This window comes from Uranotaenia lowii, chromosome 3 (assembly GCF_029784155.1).
Source record: "Uranotaenia lowii strain MFRU-FL chromosome 3, ASM2978415v1, whole genome shotgun sequence".
Taxonomy (NCBI): Eukaryota; Metazoa; Arthropoda; class Insecta; order Diptera; family Culicidae; genus Uranotaenia; species Uranotaenia lowii.
This window is the reverse complement of record NC_073693.1, coordinates 90,935,836-90,952,610: the sequence shown is the minus strand read 5'-3', so window position 1 is coordinate 90,952,610 and position 16,775 is coordinate 90,935,836. Positions and strand designations below refer to the sequence as shown.

The following is a 16,775-nucleotide window of genomic DNA, read 5'->3' as shown; positions in this document are numbered from 1 at the left end:
TCCTATAACTGCTACTTATATCGTTTTGTGCTACCGGGTCATTATTTGTTCCAGAATGGCCGCGGAACGTAAGTTAAAGGCTCTCAAGCAACGGCTGAGGAGCATCTTGGTGTCGTTCAACTTGATTAAAACGTTCGTTGACGAATACGAGGAAGAACAACACGAAATGGAAGTTCCAGTACGAATCGAACACCTGGGAACCATTTGGAACGACTTCACCAACGTGCAAAGTGAACTTGAAGTCTGCGACAATCTCGACAATCCTTCAATTGACCAATTATTGAAACAACGTGCGGAATTTGAAACCAATTACTACCGGGTGAAAGGTTTTCTCCTGGCAGTGAATAAAGCTCCTGATCCTGTAGCAGCCTCTAGTTCTAATTTGTCGACGAATTTTCCCGGGAGATACCCTCATATACGTCTTCCCGATGTCAAAATCCCAGTGTTCAACGGAAATTTGGAATGTTGGCTTAACTTCCACGACCTTTTTGTCTCGCTCGTTCACGCATCGACAGAGATTTCTACCATCCAGAAGTTTTACTACTTACGTTCCTCTCTCACCGGCGATGCTTTGAAATTGATACAATCGATACCTATTAGTGCGAATAACTATCCAGTGGCTTGGAATCTGTTAGTCGACCATTTCCAAAACCCAGCGCGTTTAAAACAGTCATACATTGACGCACTTTTCGAGTTTACTGCACTAAAACGCGAATCCGCAACAGATCTACATTCTTTAGTGGAAAACTTTGAAGCAACGGTAAAGATTTTGAATCAACTTGGGGAGAAAACTCAATACTGGGATGTTATGCTCATTCGTATGTTGAGCATTCGACTCGATCCTACCACCAGGCGAGATTGGGAGGATTTTTCTTCGGCACGCAACACTATTTCTTTCCAAGATTTGGTCGCATTCATCCAGCGGAGAGTAACGGTCTTGCAGAGTATCGGAAACAAAATTCCTGAAGGCTTAACTCAAAATCCACCTAGAAAGTCTAACCCAAAATCCGTATCCAGTCTCGGTGCGATGCAAACCTTCTCACGCAAGTGCATCATCTGTTCAGAGAACCACCCACTTTACAAGTGCTCTCAGTTCTCACACATGAAGATAGAGGACAAAGAGCAGGAAGTGAGACGTCATCAGTTGTGCCGAAATTGTTTGCGGAAGGGGCACATGTCACGAAACTGTCCATCTACGAGCACCTGTCGAAAATGTAATGGTCATCATCACACTCAACTTTGCTTCAAGGATCATCCCAAGCCAGACTCTAAACCTGAGCGAATCTCTCCCAACCCGATAGACACACATCAACTTGAACCAACCACATCCGCTGCCGCTTCTCTCATTCAAGCTACAACTACTTCAATCAACAACGGGAAGCTGCTGAAAGTAGTTCTGGCTACAGCTGTGATCCAATTGGTCGATGATAGTGGAAGAGTCCACACCGCTCGCGCGCTCTTAGATTCCGGCAGTGAATGCTGCTTCATAACGGATGCTCTCTCGCAGGCTATGAAAGTTAATCGAACGAAAATTTCTCTCCCCATTGCTGGTATAGGCCACTGTGCAACATACGCCAAATATAAACTTCGTGCTACTATTCGTTCCCGCTTCAATGATTATGCTTCCCTGACTGAATTCTTAGTATTGCCTAAACTTACCGTCGAACTCCCATCTGCGGCTATCGACGTTTCTTCTTGGGACCTACCAACCGATGTCGAACTTGCCGATCCATCATTCAACCATCCAGGCCCTATCGATGTTGTCATTGGAGCGGAAATATTCTTCGAATTATTTAAATACCGTGAACGAATTTCCCTCGGAACAACCCTTCCTCTTCTTGTCAAATCTGAGCTGGGGTGGATAGTTACTGGAAAGACTTCCTTCAGTCAGCCTATCACACCGATTGTTTCCAACGTAGCCACCATCAGCGAGCTTCATAGATTCCTTGAGCGCTTTTGGGAAATCGAAGAGGATGACGCCAAACCAGGACCATCAGTGGACGAAGCCGCTTGCGAGAACCATTTTGCAGAAACCGTTGCCCGGACTGATGAAGGTCGTTATGTTGTCCGCCTGCCTACTCGTGAAATCATACTCAGCAACCTCGGAGACAACCGCAAGTCAGCAGTCAGACGATTTCATTTGCTAGAAGGTAAAATCAAACGCAACGAGACACTCCATCAACAGTATCGAGATTTCATGAATGAATATGAAGATCTCAAGCACATGCAGAAGATTTCATTCATCACCGGCACGCTTGCTCAATCCTACCACCTTCCCCATCATGCTGTTATACGAGAGAGCAGTTCAACAACGAAGCTGAGAGTCGTCTTCGATGCGTCATGCAAATCCGCCACCGGTTACTCTCTCAACGACGCTGTTATGGTCGGCCCTATCATCCAAGACGATTTGCGCGCCATCATTACACGTTCCCGAATGCATCCCGTTATGTTGATTGCGGACATAAAGCAGATGTATCGGCAAATCCTTGTCGATACCAGAGATACACCGTTGCAGAGAATTGTCTGGAGGAATCACGACGACGAACCACTAAGCACCTACGAACTGAAAACAGTAACCTACGGTACTGCCTGTGCGCCCTTCCTCGCGACAAGAGTACTGAAGCAATTGGCAAATGATGAGCAACGTAGATTCCCTTCCGCTGCCAAAATTCTGCAAAGGGATTTCTACATGGACGATCTTTTCACGGGTGGCCAGAACATCGACGAAGTAAGGAACCTTCGGAAGGAGCTGGAGGAACTTTGCAAGCTTGGCGGTTTCGAATTACGAAAATTTGGTTCTAATTCAACTGCTGTAATCGACGAGGTACCGATGGAAAATCGTGCAATACAATCATCAGTGGATTTAGATCGGGATCCATGTATTAAAACCTTAGGTTTGAATTGGGATCCATCCGAGGATCATTTGTGTTACAAGATTCAACTCTCTTGCGACCCGGAGAATTTTGTCTTAACCAAACGAATTGCCTTATCCAGAATTGCTCAAATCTTCGACCCACTAGGGCTTTTGGGTCCAGTTATTGTTAGCGCCAAACTGTTCATGCAATCTCTGTGGACTTTGAAGGACGAAAAGGACAACACTCTGAACTGGGACGATCCTCTACCGGATGCTCTTTCGAAAAAATGGAACCTCTTCTACTTCAAATTGCCACATTTAGAAAATCTCAGAATCCCCCGCTGTGTAGTTTTCCCAAACGCAACATCAATCGAACTGCACATATTCTCAGACGCATCAGAACGAGCATACGGAGCTTGTGCGTACGTCCGATCACGCGACAATAATGGTTGTGTTCGCGTAGCATTGCTGACTTCTCGTTCAAAGGTTGCCCCCCTCAAGCGAATAAGTATACCACGCCTCGAGCTTTGTGGTGCGCTCCATGCCGCCGAATTGTACACTAAAATCTGCTCATCCACTCAGCTAAACTGTCCCACCTTTTTCTGGGTTGATTCCACCACCGTCCTCGCATGGTTGAATTGTTCACCGTCAACATGGGCAAATTTTGTTGCCAATCGAGTCTCCAAAATTCAACTCGCCACAATCAACTCCCACTGGAATCACGTGCCCGGCAGCGAAAACCCAGCAGACCATGTTTCGAGAGGAATACCGTCAGAAGAACTTCTTTCATGTGACATCTGGTGGCACGGACCGGCTTGGCTAAAGGAAGAACGAGATGCATGGCCATCGATTACTACTCAACCCGAAAATTCAACAGACGTGTTACTAGAACAGCGAAAATCATCTATGACGACCACATTATGTTCCCCGGAGCCTTCGTTTGTAGATGATTTGATCAAAGGATTCAGTTGCTACCAACACCTTCTGCGAGTGACCGCCTTCTGTCAACGGCCAGCAAAAATATTTCGACTATCTTCAAACAAAAGAATCCCCAACTGTGTCCTGTCGGTGGAAGAAATCATCGAAGCAGAAAAAACTCTTTCTCGATTAGTTCAGCAGCAAACGTACGAACAAGAACTAAATCATCTTCGAAAGGAGCAACCAATATCCCCCAAATCCCGACTGAAATGGTTCAGTCCTTTCCTGGGCCCCGATCAACTTCTGCGCGTGGGTGGACGATTAGCTAATTCCAATCAAAACTACGATACTCAACATCAAATCATCTTGCCATCATCTCACCAAATCACCGCTCTCTTGGTCGAACACTTACATCGCAAACACTTGCACGCAGCACCCACGCTTCTACTAACCATCATTCGACTACGCTTCTGGATCATAGGGGCCAGAAGCTTAACGAAAAAAGTGGTGCACAAGTGCTTGCAATGCTTCAAAGCCAAACCAACAATGGTGCAGCAATTCATGGGAGAGTTGCCACGATCGCGCGTCACTGCCACCCGACCGTTCGCAGTCACTGGAGTGGACTATTGGGGTCCAATATTACTGCAACCACCACACCGGAGAGCATCACCAAGCAAGGCTTTCGTCGCAGTATTCATATGCTTCAGCACAAAGGCCGTTCATCTGGAGCTCGTTCCAGATTTGACAACCATCAAGTTTCTGCAAGCCTTCAAAAGATTCGTCGCTCGCCGAGGGCTGTGCACTGATGTATACAGCGACAACGGGACGAATTTTGTGGGAGCAAAGAACGAAATCAAACGTTTTCTTCGTTCCGAGAATCATCGAGCGGAGGTGTCCCAAAGCTGTTCAGAAATGCAGATTCGTTGGCACTTCAACCCGCCGAAAGCCTCTCATTTCGGTGGGCTGTGGGAGGCAGCGATCCAATCGGCACAAAAACATTTTATTCGCGTGTTGGGAACACGCTCCTTACCCTATGATGATATGGAAACGTTACTTTGCCAAATTGAATGTTGCCTTAATTCGCGACCAATAGTTCCTCTCAGCGACGATCCGTCGGATTTTGACCCCCTCACCCCTGGTCACTTCCTGACTGGCTCAGCCCTCAAGGCAGTTCCCGACAGAGACTTTTCTGACATCAATTACGACCGACTCAAACAGTGGCAAAAGGTTCAAAAAATCGTCCAGGATATTTGGAAACGGTGGCACTTGGAGTATCTGTCCACCTTGCAACCCAGAACGAAATGGTTTCGTCCACCAGTCACTTTCCAACCAGGCCAACTAGTTCTCCTCCGGGACGAGAATACTCCTCCAATGCGATGGCCAACTGCACGAATCATCGATGTTCATCCTGGGAGCGACGGTATCATCAGAGTAGTTTCGCTGCAAACACCGAAGGCAAAAACAACTCGCTGTGTCCAGAAAATATGTTTACTTCCAATTCCACCACATCAAATCCAGAACGACGACAAACCAGATCAGCTGATCACCACGGACGACAAGTAGAGCTGTTCGGAATGCTGATGAATCTTAATTTATACAAGGCGCATTTAAATTGCGACAAGGTAAGAACCTGTCCAATAAATTTAATTTTTCGAAAATTTTGCTTCCGGGTCTCAAATTTTGCAGAGCAATATTTATGTTCCTGAGATAAAACATCAACATACTACTACTACCAAGAAGGATGACGTTCAAGATGTCATCGAGGCTGTTTCGTCGACATCGGCTAGAAGAGGGACAACCCACGGCAAGCGGAGCTCGTCATCATCGATTAATCGATGAATCAAGAAGCTGCACGGTGATGCCAGAAACCTCGTTTCTGGAGGGGCCAGGATGTTCGTGAGACGAAAAATGTGTTCATCGCCATCTCGTTGTGAAACGAGTTGGGTCAGATTAGGATACCCCCCGTTAAAGATATCATCGAACGCTAAGTGGGCCACAGTAAGAACAATGTATCTGCGATTATAAATTTCCGGGCGAAAAGATTATAAAAGACCAACCCACGGTGTGGATTTCGCCTTTCGTCAAGCTCTTGTGACAGCAGACACGTCAACGTGACATCTAATTAAAGTAGTGTGCCTATCGAGGAGAAAAGTTTATAAATAAAGTTAAGCAAAAATAGAGTGAAGATAGAAAATTAAAGTGTGAGGAAAGAAGAAAAGTAAATAAAGTGGGTTAAAGAAAGAATAAAGTTGTTTAGAAAGTGTAAACAGAAGACTAAGTGAATTTATTCGAAAACAAACTTACCCACGTGAAACTTACCTGCCTGTTGTTGCTGTTCCCACCGCTGCTAATTCCTGGGTTACTTACCTGGTCTGCTACTGCTGCTTCGGTCCTGCCCGATACTTACCTGCTGCTGCTGCTATCGTCAGTAATGTAAATGATAGGCCAGGTATTGTATTTTTGCAAGGAAAACAGAAAGAAAGAATGCATTTTTCGATACAGTTTTCAGTGTCGAAAAGTTTTAATTTCATGATTATTATTTTTGATTTGTTAGTTTCCCAACAGTGTGCATTTTATTCATAGTAAAAAACAGCTTTTCAATTGTTCTAAAAATTAATTGACTTAAGCTACATTTTGAGGTCGTTCTGAGTTGATGAAACTACATGTTAAATCATTGATCATATTAAGAAACACTTGAATTGTGATGAAACTATCAAACTGTGTCATGTCACTAGTTGACTCGCATAACACCATACGTCATACCGTGCTGAAAATATGAAAATGGAATTATTTAGCCTTTCAGTTGCTCCTTTCCTCGACCCCCTCAGAACGGTGACGCCACAGAACATCGCCGTCGGCCAGTCGGTTCCCATCGCCCGACTCAAATCGCAAAGACAACAGCTTGCATCACGAACTCATTCTTTCGCGGGTCCATCTACAAACGGAAAAACAACAACGCAAAGCAACAACGCGTGAGGAGTGTCCTGCAGTGAGCAAATAGAGAGATGCACCACCAGTTGGAGCAGCAGGATGCACTATCCACTTCTATCTGAAACAACGAAAAGCGAAAAAAAAACCCGACCATTCGATGGAGTGGTCCAAGTTGTGCTCTTTGTCTTCCGGTGCGGCGACATCGATGAGGATGAGAACGCCAACGACGGACGACGAGCGACTAGGATGACACAACATCAATGGTCACACCCTACACCCACACCTCTCTGGGAATGCACTGCGGATGGAAGAGCATGACCTCCAGCTGCTGCTACTTTCGGATCAAACTCGTGGAAAAACACAACGCACACAGTATCAACATAATTTAATTAGGAGAACTTTTATATTTATTTATTGTTTGGACAATGGCAGAAATGAAGAGAGAGCGATGGATAAGAAGGAAAAGCACTCGGTCCGTCGACTAGGAGACACAAAAAAAAAAATAAGCAGGACTAAAGGATACACACCGGGACAAATTGGAAACTTCTTCATTTGTTCCCGGGATCCGGCACCAACGCGACGCACGTGAGTACCGGGGTGTTAAAAGCGGGGAATTTCAACGCAGGGAATTGTGGGAAGCATAGGTACATGGAAGGAACTGCATTACATAGTTCTGGCATTGGAAAAGAAGGGTGATGCCTCGATAAAAAATAGTTAAGCAATTGTCATAATTTAAGGACAACTTTAAGGGTAAAAAAATTGTTAACATAGCAGTCTTTTTTGAGACAATTTTATAGAAAAAACATTATTGTGTTAACTAAGACTAAGAAAAGTAATTCAATCATATCAAAAAGGTCAGTTTCAAAATAATTTATTTTATTTTCACAACATAACTACATTTAACTCATTGCCTTTTACAGGACAATTTGCGACCAAAATACAATCTTTAAACTGCCACAACTATTTTGTTTTATGTCCAATCGAATAGCAGTCTTCAGGTGAAATGTTGGTCTTTTTTTTAAATTTTGATAAAATCAAATTAAGGGGGGGGTAGGGTCTAACGGGTATAAAAAAAACACCATTTTCACGATTTTTTTCTAGAGCTATCGTTCAAACAATTGTATTCGAATTTTTTTCATTATATAAAGCATTGTTAAAAGAACATTTAGTAATTTTTTCGTAGAAAAATATTGAAAAATGAGCCGGTGACGGAGCATTTTCGAGGATGCCTTTTAGAAAACAGGATTTGCGGTGGACACTGTATCTCAGCACAGAATCATCTGAGGTCAAAAAATCAGAGCAAAATATTTTTAATAGATGTTTTTCTGGACCCCAACGTTTTTATTTAACTTAAAAAAAATTTTATGAAATTTTTGTGGCTGTTTGAAGTAAAAATTACGATTTTTCACGAAAAAATCCGCCATTTTTCACCTGTAAAATCTCCCCAAAGTAAAAAAAACAAAAAAGAAAAACGTTGGGGTCTGGTATTTTATATGTAGAAAATATGTTCCAAATTTGAAAAGAATCGGATAAGTAGTTTTCAAATGACGATGTCCACGGACTTTGAAAATGTGCTTTCGAGAAAAACGCGTTTGAAGTTTCTGCTCTTGCTTTCTTGCAGTATTAGATAGGAGGAGATAAAGGCCTATAATTTCTACAGTTTTTCTCCAATTGACTTGAAAATTTGACACAACATTCTTGAAATGTTTTACAATAAGAAAATAAAAAAATAAAAAAATCGATTTTTTTAAAGTGTTAGACCCTACCCCCCCCCTTAAACAAACAATCGATTGGTAAAGATTTTTTTATGAAATCCAGTTTTGTTATGCTTCTTCAGAACACAATGTCTCATATTCTCTTTCACACTTAAGATTCAGTGCAACCCCTTCCCATTGTCAAATTCAGCTCAAATGTTGCATATAGCCACATGAAATTTTAGGGACAAAACACTAGCGCCAAAGTAAAGTTGGCGAGTAGAACTTCAACCTCAACTTTTAAAATTTATCAAGTACGTAGAATCAAAACAGTGTGCGTAGGCGTTTTGCAGTTGTTTACTGTCAAAATGAAATTATTTTCGGTTAGTTGTGAAAAGCGATTCGTGTGCAGAGGAAAAAGTTCAAGACGGCACGGTGCCCTATGTAGAGAGCTGAGCTGGTAGTGTTGTGGCTGTGGTGTTGCGTCTTGTGTCGTTAAAACCGTACTAGTGGTGTCAGTTGCTGCTGCAGATACTGCTGCTGCTGGAACAAATGATGGTTTACGTGGACTGGATGTTTGAAGTCTGACAACTACCTCATCCAGGATCATCATTGAAGACGAAGGTACTATACCAACGGCCGAATCAGCCCTACAAGTTTCCGCGCCTCCGATCAAGCTGGGATGTCTACCGCGTAGAAGGAGCATTTTAAAATCGAACCGACAATGAAAAAAAAAATCCTTTCAAGAAGCTCTAGCACCGGAAAAAGAATGTGTTGTTGTTTAACATTTTACGAAATAAAATGTATAATATTAAGAAAACAATGCATTATTTACCACGAAATTTCAACATTTATTTTTTATTTTAGATAATCTTCAGAGGTTAGGTTTTTCTGGGGATGCGGCTGACCCGAATTGATTTCTAGTGACAATTTATGATTCAAGAATAATTATTTTCCAACTTCTCCGCAACAGTTTTTTGCGGTTAGGAATCAACTACATCCTCACTTCTCAAGAGAAGTCGAAAAATGACTCCTGTGGGAGAAATAAAATACACTAAACTTAGAAAAAAAAAAATGAATTTCATTTGAAATGTTTACGTGGTTTTGTTGGTCGCATACAAAACTTGTTCGTTCAAATACTTGAATGCAAGTTTAAATGTTGAAGAATTTTTCGCTGACTGGCAGCACCGTAAACAAACGTGTCGATGTCCCAGACTACTTGTTCGAAAAACTATTCAGCCGGGTATCTTGATAGAATATAATATCTTTGATATAGCCTTCTGATGATTCCCTTAAATCATACAAGTCATTTTATTGCAAATATTTTGATTTTCAAGTTTTTTTTTTAGTTGATCACCCAGGTGGTAAATCCTTTTTACGGATTGCATTCCAAGGCACGGCAAGCGACCGAGTCCCCCCAGTATGCTACTCTGGGTCCATGGGTGCAATTGAACGACTCATGATACTAAATACCCCTACGCCATAAAGTCCACCTGGGGCCGCAGACCTGGCTCCCACCTCGAACTGTTGCGCTCCAAGGCAATACTCATTAACGAGACCACTTTAAGCAAAACCTCTCCTCCTTACGACTCGACGCCTGAACTCTCCTCAAACGACTTGAGAACTGACATCTACTCGCAGTGACTCGAGATTCCAACACATTCCCATTCTCCTCTTCGCGACTTGAGGCCTGATCTCTCCTCTAACGACTCGAGATCCGACCCCTCCTCGCATCGACTCGAGGCTATCTCTCCTCTGCACGATTCAAGGCCCGATCTCTCCTCTAACGACTTGAAATCTTACCTCTCCTCGCAATGACTCGAGGTGATCACTTGTACCCCTCCTTTTGTTGATAAGGGGGCCTGATCCCTCCTCTTACGACTCGAGACCCGACCCTCATCATAAAGACTCGGGGTTGACCACACAAACCTCTCCAACTGAAGGTTTGAGGCCTGATGGCAACGACTCGGATGATTCCCGACGAAGACGTCATCCTACTCCGACTCGAATGGCTCACCCGGCGCCGAGAGTCACTCTACCCGTGGGTACTCCCCGAACGTGGAATAACCCTTTCCCAACGATTTCCAATGCGAAGAAGGTCAAGTCTTATCCCCGTAGCTTCTGTCGTTAAGAACCGCCCTACTCAGATACTCCCCGAAGGTGGAGCATCCTACGCACCCACGGCATCCGCTACGCGGAAGGTATTGTCTTATCTTTGTAGCTTCAAACCGAGGGGTCGGACGCACTCTACTCGACAGCCCCCCGTCGGTGGGGTCAGTCTACTCCGACCGATGTCCGATCTTCTTTATCCCCTTTGGCTGGCAACCTTAGGATTTTTGGCCCGCGGATTTTCCTGCCCGGACGCACACTACTCAGATGCTCCCCGTCGATGGAGTAATCCTACACCGTTCGTGGACTGCCGTTGGTTCCAGCTCCTCTGCAGGGCAGTCATGATCCGGGTGAACCCATCGCTGACCGCATGCCAAGTGTTGGAATCCGCACACATCCTCCGTACGACGTTATCTGCTGTCGTGACGGATCCACAGGCGGCAAATATGGAAGTACGTACCGCCGCAAACCTCGGACAAACAAACACCACATGCTCGGGTGTTTCCTCTTCGTCACCACAATCTGGGCAATATGGCGAAGCCACATGTCCAAACCGGTAGTGGTACTTCATGAAGCATCCATGACCAGTCAGGAATTGCGTCATATAGAAGTCCACTTCACCGTGCCTTCTTCCTATCCAGCTCCCGATGTGCGGGATCAGACGATGGGTCCACCTTTCTTTCGTTGACCTGTCCCACAGCTGCTGCCAGTTGGACATCGAGTCCTCATTGGCGAGATCTCGTACATTGGGCGTGTCTTTGTTGTCGTAGCAATAGACATCCTCCTCAAGCAAAACCGAGATGGGCATGACACCCGCTACTATACAGGCAGCTTCGGACGACATGGTCCGGTATCCGCTGATAACCCGCAGGTTCATCAGCCGCTGGACGCTGCTAAGTCGCTGCAGGTTACAGTTTCTTCCCAGGGCCTACCTCCAGGCCGCTGCTCAGTATCGCAAGATCGATGTGGTCACACTTGCCAGGATCCTGCTTTTGCTACTTTGGATGGTCGAGGAGTTCGACATCATCCGTGTGAGTGCGGCCGTGGCCTTTGCCGCTCTCTTGCATGGCTCGTAAAACTGAGCCTGTCGTCAATCATCACCCCTAGGTACTTGATTGCGCGTTTGGACACGATATTGCACGGTCCAACGGCAATGGTACCTGTTTGAGGTGAGATAAGTTTGGTGATTAGTACCATCTCGGTTTTGTGGTGGGCTAGACGCAGGTACTTGGAGTGCATCCAGCTTTCCACTGCCTGGATAGCTACCGTGGCCAGTAGCTCAACTTCCGCTGTTGAGGAGCCTCTCGCCAAGAGGACTACATCATCCGCAAATCCTACGAGTTCAGCTCCCGATGGGAGGCTCGTTCGTAGGAGTTCGTCGTAAGTGATACTCAAAAGAACCGGGCCGAGTATTGACCCCTGTGGAACACCCGCCGAGAGCTCTTGTGTTCGCAAACCCTCGCCGGTCATATACTGCAGTTGGCGATTGTGGAAGTAACTTTCCACAAGCCTATACAGATATGCCGGGATCCTCATTTGGATGAGCGACGACGCAATCGCTGTCCAACTGACACTGTTGAAGGCGTTCTTTACATCCAGAGTGACCACCGCGCAAAAGCCCTCTCCTCTTGGTTAGCCTGGCTTTGTCCGCTACCTAGATGACCGAGCGGATGGCATCTACGGTGCTGCGACCTCGGCGGAAATCAAACTGTTTCCCCGAGAGTCCGTCCTCGCTTTCAGTGTATCTCTGAAGTCGGTTTGAACATTCTTATTATATAGTCAGTTATATTACAGGAGGAAACAAATCTTACCTGTCGGTCACTTAAGGGGTTCGAACCCAAAATTTTTTTCGCCGATAACGGGAATCGAGCCCAGTACACCTGGCATACCAAAATCAGACTCGCGCCAGCCTATCTACTAGACCACATCGGTGCTCTAACAAATATTGCCTCGATGATGCCTTATATTGCCTTCATTGTGCTCTCCAAGCTCTCGGCAAATGAAGTGTAGTTCGGCTCTCAGTTTTAGCTAAATTAGGCATCACTTTGCTAACCAAGTATGAAAATCTTTGCTCTCGTTTTTGCTGTGTACCACCTTATGTCAAGCAAAATGAGAGCAAATTGGGCTCTCATCGCGTGATAGCAAAATTTGCTATAATTTTGCCATAAAAGTCTGCTCGGGAATAAATATAAAGACAACATAGTTTTTACTGTTACGTTTACAGTGTAAACATCTGTAACCGAATGTTAGTCAAAGTAAATGTAGTGGTGAGTAGAATATTATCTGTGTGTCAGAATGGGTTAGAATGCATATGTGCGTGTCAGAGTATGAATATTTTCGTTTTGTGCCTGGAAATAAGTATAAAGATAGCTGTTTGCTTCTGTTCAATTTCTCTCGTGGAGGATATTTTTCACGCTGAAAGTGAAAAGTTTTGCTCAATACAAAGTGAATTGATGGCGACAAAGAAAGAAAACATCATTGGTGAAGGTTTTCACATTTTATTTGATATTTACAGGAAAATGCCAAAAAATAGCCCTTTGAGCGATTATGAGAAGAGGAGAGTAGATACTCTTCGAAAGCAAGGGCTAACCTTGTGTGAAATCGGCATCAGGATTGGTAGGAGTAAGGATGTGGTACATAATTATCTGCGGCTAGGCGAAAAATATGCAACAAAGAAGCTATGTGGACGTCCATCTTCCCTGACGCCGAGGTGTAAGAGGGAAATAAAACAACTGGCGGTCCACCAAAAGCTGTCTTCTGAGGAAATCAAGGCGGGGATGAAGATGACAATATCTGGGCGTCTGATTCGGCAGGTTCTCAAAGACGATCCTAATGTTTCCTTCACCAAAACAACGCCTGTACCAAGACTTCTTCCTCGTCACAAAAAAGCCCGTTTTGCTTTTTCCGAAAAGTACCAATTTTGGGACCAAGAGTGGTTAAACGTGGTTTTTAGTGACGAGAAGAAGTTCAACCTAGACGGGCCAGATGGTTTTAGCTGCCACTGGTACGACAAGAGGCAGAAGAGGCCAACGAGAAAGAAACGAAACTTTTGTGGAGGAACTGTCATGATCCGGCATAAGCATGGCTGGAAAGACACCTGTTTGTTTCATCTCTATCCGGATGGACTCACAGATGTATTGCCAGCTATTAGAAGAAGTTCTTGTTCCATTTTCGGAAAATTTTATGGGCAAAAACATGGTTTTCCAGCAAGACAATGCTGCCTACCATGCGTCCATCCCTCTTTTGGAGTGGCCAGCCTGCAGTCCGGAGCTAAATCCGATCGAAAACGTTTGGGGGCTTCTCTCCCGTAACATTTTCAAGCATGGCTGAAGTTATGAAACCGCTGGACAAATTAAATTGGCGATTCAGGACGAATGGTCTAATCTGGATCCGAACTTTTTGAAAAGCTTCATAAGCTCATGGTATGGAAGCCCTCCTCCTCCCTTCCTATATTCCCACTGTTCATTCCTCGTATTCCAATATCTTCTTATGCCTAATTTTGTTCCATTAGCGTCACCAGTTCTCGAGTTATGTAAAAAATTGAAAGCTAGCCCCCCCTCCCTCCTTCCCATCTCCCCACTGGAAGGAAGAAGGGGTATCAAATATTCATAGAAAAAAATCCTCGTATCAAAATACCCTCCCATGCCAAAATTGGTTCAATTTGTTCGATCAGTTCTCGAGAAATGGAAACATTTGTCTTTTCTTTGAGAGACCCTCTCCCTCCTTCCAAAGAGTGGGATGGGTCCCAACCGATAATAGGGTCCTTTTCAGGCATCAAAAGCACCCACCTGCCAAGCTTCGAAGAAATCGGTTCAGTAGTTTCCGAATTTTTAGGGAACAGACAGACAGACAGACAGAAATTGATTTTTATATAAATAGATTTATAGTTCAAAAATAACAATTATAGACCTTTTTCCGCGTAATGCTATTTTATAAATTTTCTGTGAGAACCCATAAAATGAATGTCCAGGAAGAAGTTAGAATATAATTATTTTTTAAACATAAGGGCGTTCACTGGAGAAATAGAAGTAAGGAAATGCTTATTTTATTCGTATTACAAAATTATCGGCAAAATTAAGGAAAAACACAGATTCCAAATATGTAGTTCATTTTATTGCTTGTATTTCTGTGCTTATGTAGTATTTGTCATATAAATTTTATTCATAGGTAAATGACATTTGAGCACAAGATTTGAGAGGAAGCAGGAAAATGATAATAATTGCAACAAAAATGATTTCTCCCTACGATCATAAACGAATTAAAATAAAAAAAAAGCTGAATCTTATCCCATATATGCTAAGTTTGTCAGAATGCCCGGCTTTATCCGGGTTTGTCCGGATATATATTACAAAATTTAAAAATGCCCGGTCCGGCCCGGTTGCCCGGATATCATTGAAAAAAAAAGCCATGCAAAAACTACAAAAATGATTAAAATTTTTAAAGGTGAAATTCTTTTTAAAAAATTAACCATTTTGGAAGTTTTTGGATCAAAGCCAACCATTTTATAATCCTTGAACCATAAATGATAAACAAAAACGAGCGTTTAAAGGGTGATACGGTCAAAATTTGGTCAATATCAACTTGACGTATTTCTTTCAATTTTACATTTAAAAAACCCGAACACCCCTCATTTTGAAGATGTGTGTGTGGAATGTTGCTCCTATTTTGATTTTGGAATTCACTCTTCAGTTGTCAAAATGCCGTCCAAGGAAGCAGAGCAGCGTATCAAAATTTTGCTTGCGCATCGCGAAAATCCGAGCAACTCGCACGCAAAGCTGGCAAAATCGCTAAAAGTTGCCAAATCAAGCGTTACAAATGTAATTTAAGTGTTTGGGGAACGTTTGTCGCCAGCCAGGAAGTCTGGATCGGGGGGAAATCGAAAACCGGAAGCCGCTGAGACGACAAAGAGAGTTGCCGGTAGTTTCAAGCAAAATCCTAACCTCTCTCTTCGAGATGCCGCAAATAAGCTAGGTGTATCGTCTACAACCGTGCATCGAGCCAAAAAACAAGCCGGACTATCGACTTACAAGAAGGTAGTGACTCCAAACCGCGATGATAAACAAAATACGACGGCCAAAGCGCGATCCCGAAGGCTGTACACGACGATGCTGACGAAGTTTGACTGCGTGGTAATGGACGACGAAACCTACCTCAAGGCCGACAACAAGCAGCTTCCGGGACAGGAGTATTATACGGCAAAATGAAGGGGAAAGGTAGCAGATATTTTCAAGCACATGAAACTGTCAAAGTTTGCGAAGAAATATCTTGTTGGGTAAGTCATCTGTACCTGTGGCTTGAAAAGCAGCATTTTCATAGCTTCCGGGACTGTCAACCAAGAAATTTACGAGAAAGAGTGTTTGAATAAACGTCTGCTGCCTGAAGAAACACGGTTGTTCCGTACTGTTTTGGCCGGATTTGGCATCTTGCCATTACGGTAAAAAGGCCAGGGAGTGGAACGCCGCCAACAACGTGCAGGTGGTTCCCAAAGACAAGAACCCTCCCAACACGCCAGAGCTCCGCCCAATTGAGAAATACTGGGCTATTGTCAAGCGGAACCTAAAGAAGACCAAAAAAACTGCTAAGGACGAGCAGCAGTTCAAGGCAAACTGGCTTTCTTCGGCGAAGAAGGTGGAAAAGGTGGCTGTACAAAGTCTGATGGCAGGGGTTAGCGTAAGGCCCGGCAATTCGGATTTGGAAAAGCGGAAGCCTTACTGAATATTTTTCCTGAATTTTATACTAATTAAACTTGAAAAAGAAATTTAACTTGATTTTATAAATAAACGATTTCACCGATTTATACGCGTTTTCCCTTGACCAAATTTTGACCGTATCACCATTTAGCTCAAATATACTAAATTTGTAAAAGTAGTGTTTTGAGATAAAGTAGATTTCTTCGCGACCCTTGATGTGTTAATAACTCTAAAAATTTCGTTTATGAACCCAATATCAAAATTTGCCATAATTATTTTGAGTTTCTTTCTCAGTTTTGCCAAAAAAATCTCAAAGCTCTCTGTAATTTATTCCTTTCAAGAACTATTGCCCCGATTTGTGTTTAAAAGGAATTTTAGAAATGTCCTCAACAGATTTAGATGATTTGATCTCGATTGCCCTAGAACAAAGTTAGCACCAGTCGCCACATCGGAAATTGTGTATCGGATCTCCGTTGTCTCTAAGGAAAAAAAGAAGCTCGAAAAAAGTCGAACACTCTCCCCTGCAGCACCGAGAACGGATCAGGGGGAAGTGTGACAATTGTTTCCCTGCCAGTTCAC

The 16,775-nt window shown here is 43.7% G+C and overlaps 1 protein-coding gene across 1 annotated transcript; it reads left to right on the top strand.

Annotated features, from left to right (window-relative positions):
- Positions 1-55: 55 nt before the first annotated feature.
- On the top strand, positions 56-5,335 carry LOC129752396 (uncharacterized). The gene has a single exon (XM_055748184.1). It carries the CDS (start codon positions 56-58, stop codon positions 5,333-5,335), a length of 5,280 nt encoding a protein of 1,759 aa, XP_055604159.1.
- Positions 5,336-16,775: the final 11,440 nt, after the last annotated feature.

Bases quoted from the DNA above. Each gene is read 5' to 3' on its own strand.
- LOC129752396 (XM_055748184.1), top strand. From the start codon at position 56: ATGGCCGCGGAACGTAAGTTAAAGGCTCTCAAGCAACGGCTGAGGAGC.